Source organism: Mytilus edulis, chromosome 9 (assembly GCF_963676685.1).
Source record: "Mytilus edulis chromosome 9, xbMytEdul2.2, whole genome shotgun sequence".
NCBI lineage: Eukaryota > Metazoa > Mollusca > Bivalvia > Mytilida > Mytilidae > Mytilus > Mytilus edulis.
In genome coordinates, this window is record NC_092352.1 from 23,994,403 (window position 1) to 24,006,201 (window position 11,799).

Sequence of the window (11,799 nt, forward strand, 5' to 3'; positions counted from 1 at the left end):
TTGCATTCCTTGAAATTTAAATTTAGTGTTTTAAACTAATTATTAATATCTTAGAGTGGTATGAATAAGTCTTTCAAAACAAAATTTGTTTTGTCAAAGTCTGAAGTCAGTCTGAGATTTCTGCATTAGGGAAATGATCAAAACAAAATCAACTTTGAGGCCAAAGTAAAAGTATTAAAGCGTGCACACAGTGAAAGTATATGAGTATAATACAAAAGTTTATATAAGCTTAGACATGAGTGGAAGTTTGAAGTTTGGACTGAATGTAAGATGCTAGTAATAAATAGATCAAAAACATATGTGACCATACAAATCAATTTCTCTATTTAGCTATAGCAGCATCCAGATAGCATAATTGACGAAATGAAGGTGTAACACCTGTTTATCTCAAAGTCCTTTCAATCTTTTATCAATGACTTTAAAAGCTTGTGGTTGTAGGCGACTACCAACCCTTTTTGTTGGCCATTAGTTACTCAGTGCTACAAGTAGAAATGGCCAATTAATTTTAGGATTGTAAAAGTTATAACACGATTAGGAATTTGCCCTCATTATATTTGGCGGATTTAAAGCAATTCATTACTGTTTCTATTGTCCATCCTAAACCATTTGTACTTTTATGAATTGTTCACTTTATATTAATGGCATCCTAAAGTAACTCTATCTCGTGTCCGCATGTTTCAAATGGTTTTTGTACAACACATTACAAAAACAACCATGTAATTTGATTAAAACTTTCGATACGAAATTAATATTAACACTTTTGTTGGTTTATTACAATTGTATATTTAAACATGAAATTGAACTGGCTTCCACAAGTCGATTTAATTAAGTTATCTCAATCCTAATAATTTTTCAAATCTCATTTTCTTTTTTGACATATTTACTGACAGTAAAAAAAATCAATGACCTACTCGAAAGTATTCCGAAATACGCCATTGAAAAGTGTAAGTTTATTATATACAATACAAATAAACAAAAGGTGATCAACCAGATCAGTCATGCTGATGGCAGTCATTGATTGTTATTGACAGAGCTAACAAAGCATAAATAGATTGGTCATAAGCAGGAACACTCACAATACGATGTAGGAAACGATGTCGATAATGATTATCCATAGAAAGAAATAAAAACATGATCGAACTTTAACCAGTATCAGTGTTAAACAAATATGAAATTATAGAATATTTACTTTTTGGATTTTCCCTTAACCATGACTCTACAATTACTTCGCATCAATTGTTGTTACAATAAGTGTCGCGATGTTCTGTTGTTGTTACTTGTGCTTATGTTATTTGATAAATTGGTATGAATCTGTGCTTTTTACACATAAATATATAATTGTTGATAGATCATTGATTAACGTTCAGAATCCACATTATTATCAATTGTATATAAAGATTAAACGAAATAATAATTTTGCAAAATAAAGGCATACAATAAATAAAAAATCTCACTTATTCTCAGGAAAGATCAGGGAGTAATATAAAGCAAAATAAATATATAAGGGAAACTGTGTTGAGTAGATAACTGATGCTCGATCGGTTCTGAAATCATTTAAACCAGGCAAAAACAATTTTGAACTTTTATTTCATAATTATTTTTAGTTCTTTTGTTCATATAAAGAAGATTTTATACAGCGATTCATGTTCGGGTTTAGTATGGTCTGTTCTTTCTAATTGGTGTAATGATGGCTACTGCATGTATTTCGTTTTCTTCATTTTGACTACACTGTTGCTCCTATATTTGAGGTTTGATCGATATCATCGTATTTAAGAGCTATCAATTTGTGAATGCATGGTAATGATAATAATTTAAATTTTTTCTAAGCAAAGTTATAATATAAACTCTTTAAAGTCGTAGATTATGTTACGTAATTTATATATTTTGAATTATGCATAACACTTGATGAGATTTATATTATATTTTCTTTATTATAATTTTGATACAATTTTATCATATAGGTGAGACGAAATTGTTTTTTGTTGATGTTTTTGTTTTCATTTTCAAGCCAGGAACCTGATGTTTAGTGGTTGTTGATGTTGTTCACAATTGTTTTTTTTTCTTCTCATTTTTCGTTTGTATATAGATTTAAATTCATTTTGGGGGCTCTTTATAGCTTGCTGTTCGGTGTGAGCAGCCACGGCTCCGTGTTGAAGACCGTACTTTGACCTATAATGGTTAACTTTTACAAGCTCCGTGTTGAAGACCGTACTTTGACCTATAATGGTTAACTTTTACAAATTGTGACTTGGATAGAGAGTTGTCTAATTGGCACTTATATCACATCTTCTTATATCTATTAGCCATTTTCGTCAACAGCAAGCTGTGCACAGAAGATTAATTCGGAAATGAGACGAATGATATAAATTTGCTTTGGCCTTGTTAAACTCCCTCCGTCATTGGCAAAATAATCAATAAGAAATTATATAAGAATTCAATTCATGAAAGTTGTTCCATAAAATTGTTTTAAAAAAAAGGTTTCACTTTGCAGCAACAATCTTTTCTTCTTTCCGTTGGCGTTTCGTTTTGCTTCTGCTTTAACTACTTATTTTAATTAATTTATTTTCCTTAATAAGTCTTGATAGTTTCTGTTGTCTACATTGTATAGCTGTATGGAGCTGACACCGACAGCTGTATTACATGTTAATGAAAAGAATAATTTCACAATGTTTGCTTTGTTTAACCGACTTTAAGTCGAGTTATTTAAGTGACATTATATCAATTCTAAAAAAAATAACATCTTGTACCTCAGACGGCATTTCCCGACCAAATGGTCTTTGTAGGACTTGAGTCGTTTAATCTACATGTATTATTGTATAGTATAGATTATTCATTTATTTTAAATGGAGTTCATGACAGTTTAATGGAATATGTACAAGAACAAGTACATTAAATTGATCTAGAAAGCCCAATTTTTATTTCATTGTTTGCGACCGGAAAGATTTTTCCAAGATCTTTTAACTGTGTTTCAAATTTGTCCTTTCAATATCGACGGCAAACAGCGATTTGATGACAGGAATGAGGATATACAATATTCTTTAAAGATTCATTCTAAAGGGACCCTTTTCACATATTTGAACAACAGTGGAATAAATTTCTATAAAGAACCGAAATAATAGAGGGGCGAAAAGCATTCACCAGTTTCTACCAGCTGATTAAGACGCCATTGTTTTTACAATAAAAGTCTTATTTTGTCTGCAGTAATTAAAATAGAATAGTTGAAAGAGGGGCTAAAGATACTAGAGGAACAGTAATCTATATAGCGGAAAGTAAAGTTAAAGGATATTGCTAACTTCTTATCTTTCTTCATAAGAAGTTTCTGTATGAAGTGTGCCTCATAATAATTAAGAAACAAGTCGACAAGAATAGGGGCACAATTGGTTCCTAGTGGAATGCCGACAGTCTGTTGAAAAAAATGTCAATCTTTGGATTGTTCATTAATTTGACAAGTTTTGACATTGTAACGTCTCCTTTTTCTTTGACGTTTTTTCTCAGGCTCTCTTTCTATCTATAATTTTTATGTCACACATGAAACCGTAATTCACTTTTTACATTCATGTCTCAATAAATAACAACGGAGGCGATATTGAATTTCATGTAATGTTGTCATTTTAGCGGTATATTTAACGTTGCCATAAAGCGCGAGGTTTGGCTAGCTACAAAACCAGGTTGAACCTACCATTTTTTTCCTTAAAATGTGCTGTACCAAGTCAAGAATATGGCAGTTGTTATTTAATAGTTCGTTTACATGTAAGTTGCGTTGTCGTTTGTTTTTGTTGAACTTTAGAGTTTCTGTTGTTTCGTTGTTTTTCCTGTTATAGTTGATGTGTTTCTCTCGGTTTTAGTTTACAACCCGGATTTGTTTTCTCTCAATCGATTTTGGACTTTTGAAGCATCAACACAGTTTTAATTCAGTTTTAATACTGCATGTTGGGAATAAAAAAAATAAAAAAATGGTGACTCGTCAGATTATAATATGTTCTAGAAAAATAATCCGCGTGTCGATAATTTTTACGAAAATTACCATGTTTATGTTAAAACGTGATTAATTAGCGGTTATCAATTGTAATTCGAATTCATTCAACTAATATATATGTATATATATATATATATATAATTTATCAATAAAACAGAAGCATATTTATCAAGTGAATGCACTGATATTGATGACTTTTTAATGTACTGAATGGGCAGGTGAATGTTTTCGTACTAAACATTGTAGTAGGATGCATTCCTGCACTTTTAAATACATACACAGTACCTATATTATAGCACCAGATGCGCAATACCAAAACTAATCGCTCTTTAGTAATTCTCGAAGCAAAAGAATTTGGAAGCCCAAAATTTAAAACAAACGCTGAAGAGATGGTAAAACAAAAAAGTCGGTTTAAAACATTTTAAATAATAAGCGGGTCATTTCATGGTTTAACAGCCACCACATTATTTTAGTATACGGTTATACTACGATAGTCTACAGGACATACTTTAATGTACGGTCATTGCACTCTCTTCTACTGGGAAAAGTTTATTATATGGGTATTGTACTCGAGTTCGTGTCTACAGGCAAAAGTACATTCCAACGCCATAATATGTCAACGGCATATTTACCGGTCTATAATTAGAATATTTTTTCAAACATATATCTACAGGAGTTATTTTTTATACATTTACTTACTACTGAAAGACCAATCATGCATATAAACTGACAACAGATTGCAATAAAATGACAACATTTCCTTGTTAAATGTTGATTATGTACGTAAAAAGAAATGTACTTCATAATATCCATCATATATTAATTTCATACTAACTGCAAATTATTTGTATTTCTTCAGGATAAAAGTACTGTAATGATAGAACATCACACCATGGATAACAGCACAGACAAATCTTTTCCTGTAATTGATATAGACGATGTTTGTGTATCCGAGATCGGTCCGTGGGAGAGCTTTCTTCTCATTATGTACAGTGTTGTTCTAATTGTGGCTATATTTGGAAATGGCGTTGTGTGCTACCTTATAATTAACGATCACAGAATGCGCAGTGTTACCAATTTATTTCTGTTAAATCTTGCCTTTAGCGATATCATCAAAGCATTAATGTTGCCCATAACAATCATGGCAAATCTGATATTTCATTATTGGCCGTTCGGATCATTCACATGCCCACTGGGAACTTACATTCAAGTCGTTGCTGTATTTTCTAGTGCGTTGACAATGCTAGCAATGAGTATTGACAGATACATAGCTATTTTACATCCGCTAAGACCAAAAATAACCAACAAAGGTGTGGTACTAGTACTGATAATTGTATGGATTATGTCTGCCGCTGTGCCTTTACCGACTGCCATAACATCTAAAATTGTATATTCTAATGACACAGATCAATGTCCTAAAGGCCAGTGTATTGAGGTTTTTACATATATGAACAGATCTGTATATAGTCTGGTTATCTTGCTGCTTCAGTATTTTATTCCTCTAATGGCTCTAGCTTGTACCTATAGTAGAATAGGTTACATCATATGGATAAAGAAAACACCGGGCGAAGCTGTCCCGATGAGAGATGAACGATTAGCGAATTCAAAGAGAAAGGTAAAGAGTTTATAATAGGCTACCAACATTTCTGGGTCGTTTTTTCTGCATTTTTTTTTACCATCAATATGCATTTATCTCATTTGGCAGTAATAAGAAATTAACAAGGAAATTTTTATTAGTCACATTTGCCTGAATCGATGTTATTCATTTGTTTATTTAATAACAAAATAAAAAACAAATTCTCCCTAGCTCCAAAGCATTCAGAGTAAGCTAAATTCTATACATTTTGTCGTACAATGAGGTTTATGAGGTTCATTGGTCGTACACATTGTTATCTGTCTTTTACAGATAAATCATCTTCTATGATACACGTTACACACATAATACTATCTGCCCTCAATTGCTTGTTATACACATTTTATGGAAAAGAAGTTGTGAAATTGCTGTGAAATTCACATGCTGTGATATTGTTTTGTATCGAGCTCCACCGATGAGTTTCGTAGCGGCCGAATAACTATAGTACTTTATGATAAGCTCGTAACCGAAAATGTTCTTTGTTATCTTTGGCCAAAGTTGAATTAATCATAGAATACCACATCAAATCATGACATTTTGCAATGATATCAAAACTTAATGTTTCTACACACAACAACACTATTCCAATCCCTCAATTGAAAAAGGGACCGTATCATCTCGTCAACATTTTAGTCCAGTCAATCTAGCATAAATTTAACACTAGTCTAATCTTAAAGTAATTGCAATAGAAGATTTTTAAGTTTTAATCTTTAGCATTATACCCCAAATATACCCCCAAAAAAGTTCTATAAAAACTAACTTGAGGAAGACCAAAAAAATCACCATTTAAAATTCCTATGGAGATTTGCATTACAAAGGGAGTTAACTCTGCAAAAAAGGTAGAAATATCAATAAAAATTGATACAAAATTATAACTTTACCGCTTCTATTCATCAGAATGTATTGATTCATTATATTGAAGCCGTCTTTGAGTATAACAAAAAACTCTCAACTTAAGGTGTTTTCATATTTTTTATCAAGCTATACTCTAGATTTCGTAATTCATTAGTTGACCATTTATTGATTTTTTTTAACATGTGAAGGTAAAGAATCTCAAGTCTAATAAAAATAATTAAGCTTGTTTTCTTCTTTTTGTTGTTTAAAGTTTCTTTAAACAAGTAAGATGCTGAAAAAAATATAATATACAAATATAAACAATACCAAATTTCACATTATTTTTTCAAAATGGTTACAAAGTCACAAATTTGCAATTTCTTTAATGAAAAATGCACAACTAAATAAAATTACCCATAACACTTCGGTTTTGTACATTTCATGAGCAGAATATTATATAATTTAGTCAAAAACTAACTTATAACCCCATTAAAGAACAATACTTGACATACATTTTAAGAAAATCAAACAAAAAATGACCACAAATAGACTCATTTTTGCGGAGTTATCACCCTTTAAATGTTAATTTCCATAGGAAATTAAAATTGCTAATTTTGAGTTTTCCTCAAGTTAGATTTTATGGGACTTTTTTCTTATATTAATGGCTAAATGCTATAGATTAGAACTAAAACATTTTCTGTTGCAATTAGTCTGAGGTTAAATCTTAGTTTGACTGGACTATTTCTATAAATATGGAAATAGTAGATGCAAATTACTTGCTCAAGGTCATACTAAATATAAGTGTGTGAAGAACAATAAATACACCAAAAAAGTAAAATAACAAAAATACCGAACTCCGAGGAAAATTAAAAACGAAAAGTCCCTAATCAAATGGCAAAATCATAATCTCATTCAAATTCTGGATTTTTTGATCGATAAGATATTGCTTGCGTTTGGTGGGTGGATATATTGACTGACCATCGGCATTCAGATGAATACTAATTGTGAACTCTATTTTGCACTCATATAAAACAGAATTCTTTCAAAAAATTTTCGCGCGCAAAAGGAAATTGGATCTTGCAAAATGAAAATGAATCTTGCAAAGTTCTTAATTTCACTTTTTGCTATATTGTTGATGTCCTGTTTTTCATTAATCCAATTTTCACTGCTACTTGCATCTCATATATCCCAATTAACTTCAGATGAAGGAGAAAGATGCATGTTTGCAGAAGAGGTTTTCCAACGCCTTATCCGGTCTCATTCCCTTGGCTTTTTTGTTTGACTTTGTATCTTCTTATTTTGTAAAATTTGAACATCGGTAAACTACTGTTGCCTTCAATTTATGCATTGTCATTATAGTGATTATATATGTGACAAACACGTAAACAAATATGGTAATCGTGACTTAATATAACAGATTTTTAGACAACCGAGAACTTTTCTATTTTCTTTTATGATATTTGATCGTCTATCAGATCTTTCAAATTATTAGCTTAGATAATTAGATAACTTTAAAGAAAACATCCTGGTTTAAAATAAAAGTAATACCACAGATTCTATATTAAGAATGCTTTTGTAATATTTTTGGAAAAAAAATGACAAGGTTTGTTTTAAATATTTGGTTTATACGTCCATGAAAATTGAATACAAACATTATTATGAGACATTATCTTAATAATTATCATTTAATTAGAGTATGCTGAGAAATCATGAATTAAAGAAGACTTAGTGTGTATCATACATGTATCACTAAAGATGAATAAGTTAACAGTTAGCAGTTACAAACCTTAATCATTATTTTTAATGGATCACTCTCATTTTTTGGTGGGGCTCGTGTTGCTTAGCTTTTTTTTTCTACGTTTTTTTTTGGTGTTTATAATTGTTTGCCTTTTTGCCTTTTTCTTTTTCAGCCTTGTCAGTTTATTTTCGATTTATGAGTTTGAACGCCCCTCTTTTGCATAATACCTATAACACAAAATTTATGCAATAATATTCTGCATCGATTTTAAGCCGACTTTGACCTAATAAGCTAATTCTTTTAATCTTATGCATGCTGAAAAGTTCAATACAGATGATGTAAAAGTAACCGATGGTCGGAATACGAAGTTTTTAATTGAGATAAGTTGTTTTAGCATTTATCAACTCGAATCTAAATGAGTAAAAAACATCCCTCAGAAATTTATCTAAAGGAACTACGATTTAATTTTTAAGAAGGGGAGGCTAGGGTGAAATTTAGGGTATTGACTTTAAAAAAAAGGTATAAAAACTATTTATCTAAAAATAGAGGGTCAGGATAAACTTATAATAATGCAGGACCAGATTACAACTTTAAAAAAAAAAATGCATACAACATTTGTCATCCTAGACTCCCATAAAAATCAAATGGTAGCTCCCTAAATTTTAAACTATGTGTACTTAATGCGAAATTGCATTAAACTTGTAAAATAGCCTCAGTTTTTCTTACTGATATATAGATATGAACCAAGAACTAGACATACATGTACCAACCCAAATAATATATCAACATGATTTCTGTATGATATCGTGTCTTAGTTGTTGCTAAATAAAGCATGTCTTCTACAACGATGCTTATGCTAAACTGTATTTTTGTTTAAGGCTTCTTTGTTCAAATCTTATTTTGACAAAAACTATAATGAGAAAAATGGTATATTTAAATCAAATATGTCAATTTTAACAAGTTAATGACACCAACATGACCATAGTTTATCAAAATTAAAATGTCTGCACACAAAAGTATTCAGAATATTTCATCGTATTTATGTTCCAGACCGTATGAGTATTTGGACCGTATGCGTACTTTTTCAGAATACGTATACGGTCGGACCGTACGCGTACGGTCTGACTAATATTAAGAAGTTGGTCAAGTTTATTAGATACAAATGTATATAACAGATCAACATAACTTATATCTCAAATTAATATAAAAAGTTCGTAATTGAAATAAAAACTTAATATTTTAACTATTTAAAAAAAACACGCTTATTTAATCTGTTAATCTCCTGTATTTAGCATGTCAGTAATTCATTAATTGCAGCCCAGTATGCTCATTGAAATTGAAGTTATCGGAAGTAAACATAATGTGGGAGGACAATTGTCATAGAATATTTAGGAACTTTAAAACAAAAAAAAATCATATGCAAAGGAACATGCATGAACAAAACATGATAATGTAAAAAAATATCACGTTCCTTGTGGTAGCAAGACTAGTGTCACCTTGGGCCAGAGCAGAGACATGTATACTGCCAGAGTAACAAAAGAGGATTCAGATATACAATTAAACAAATATTTAATGTCAATTGTTCGCTTATTCACTTCATCCATCTATTTGTAATAATAACAATTTGTATAACTAAAAATAAAGATTTTGATAAATATTTGTTTTTAACCCATATGATCTCAAAACATGTCTGGTCAGCTGGACCGTACGCGTATACTCATACGGTCCGACCGTACGCGTATGGTCGGACCGTACGAGTATACGTATACGGTCCGGACCGTACGCGTACGGTCCAAATACTCATATGGTCTGGAACATTTACATATCAATAAAATTAACATTATTTTGAACGAATTTTATTTAATTTCTTGTTTCAAGAGAAAAATAAAGGTATAAACCATACCTCATCAAAATTTTGTTATATGGATATTTCTAAACTTTTGAGTCGTTTGTAGTGTTTTTGCGGAATCTGATAGCACTGGACTTCCCAATGATTTTAGAGACACCTTTTTTGATTAGGTCTGTTACGAGTTCTTCCGTTAATAGAAACAAGTATGCATATAAGGTTCCGTGTTGAAGGCCGTACCTTGACCTACAATGGTTTACTTTTATTAATTGTTACTTTAATAGAGAGTTATCTCATTGGCACTCATACCACAGCTTCCTGTATCTATGTAAGACCTGTTTCGTTGATTAAGATTTCGCTGTTTCGATAAAGTCGGCATGCAAGACTCAAAAGATGTGTTTTGTTAAATTCGTGATTAACATTACCTATAAACAATAATTCTTCACGAATAATGAAGCACAGTCAAATACCTGCGCCTCCTTAAACATGTAAACTTGAGTTTAACAACGATTTGTTTTGAAGGATAGACAATAAGTTTCATATGCTGAAAATTATATCGATCGTCTAAAGTATTAATAATTCAAACTTTAATGAGCAACATGTACTCTAGGTATATAGATTATGTAACTTGGGAATCATGATGAATTCATAATGTATATCAATATTTGTAATTACAGATGGTAAAGATGATGATCATTGTGGTACTTGTTTACGGAATGTGTTGGCTACCGATTCATATTGTAACATTAGTAGGAGACTATGATCCTAGGCTTTACGAACAAGAATACACAAAACTGATATGGAATACCTCATTCTGGCTTGCAATGAGTCATGCCTGTTACAACCCGTTTGTATATGTCTGGATGAATAAAACATTTCGTAGAGGATTTTATAAAATATTTGCTACATGTTGTTGCAAGAAAGCTAGAAGAACGAACTCTCTTCAGGAAGAGCATACAATGACAATGACATTGAGCACTAGAAATGGCCATTCGGGGTCGCATTCAGGATCTAATTCTGTGTGAATTATTGTTAATATTTGGTATTCCAAATTTCATTTAGTGCTTTTAGACAGTGATATGTCAATTTCATCTTATCACATATTGTGGTTTAAATGCACCAGTAAACTTCATACTCCGAAAAAGTGACTGTATAAATTGATACAAACACGCTGTGACCAGTGTTTGTAAGATATCGTTTCATGGCTAGTTAAACACATGCGCAGGGGCCATATGTAAATGTCAACACCATTAAGGCAAGGCGTTTTGGTCAAAATTAACATTTTGAAAACGCTTTCAATAGCTAAATTCATTCAGATTAATGCAGACCATATCTGACATTTTTGCAACTGTAAATGTAAATGTAGATTTAGCTTTTATTGTTGTTATAATGTACAGAACGGTGACATTCAGTTAAATTGTCACAAGAAGATATTGCTAGATTTCAAGAATACAACTTAGGATTTTAAAACAATGGTAAATTAAAACATATATAATGTACAGATTTTGATTGATTCTTTGTAATAGTTTGGATAATCGTCCATACATTAAAGAACAAGACCCTTTACAATAAATTCATTAGTTAAGTTCTGATATAAATCTGTAGGAGGTTTTGGGGAAGATAACCGTTACATTATGAGAATGAATGATTTATGGATTGGTGTTTTAACGTCACATTCAGCACTACGAGCTACTTCCTTCAGAAGGAAACCGGCAAGTCTAGATATAACAACTAACCTTTGATAGGAAAACTGACAATCATAGTCTAAATTA

General features: G+C 31.1%; 1 protein-coding gene across 1 annotated transcript in view; it reads left to right on the forward strand.

Moving 5' to 3' along the window:
* Positions 1–11,530, forward strand: part of LOC139487859 (RYamide receptor-like) — a 74,932-nt gene extending 63,402 nt beyond the window's left edge. Inside the window, exons 2-3 of the mRNA XM_071273028.1 lie at positions 4,836–5,591; positions 10,705–11,530. Coding sequence (XP_071129129.1) covers positions 4,851–5,591; positions 10,705–11,052 — 1,089 coding nt within the window. The 5' untranslated portion in view covers positions 4,836–4,850 and the 3' untranslated portion in view covers positions 11,053–11,530. The remainder of the gene's footprint in view (positions 1–4,835; positions 5,592–10,704) is intronic.
* The last annotated feature ends 269 nt before the right edge of the window (positions 11,531–11,799 follow it).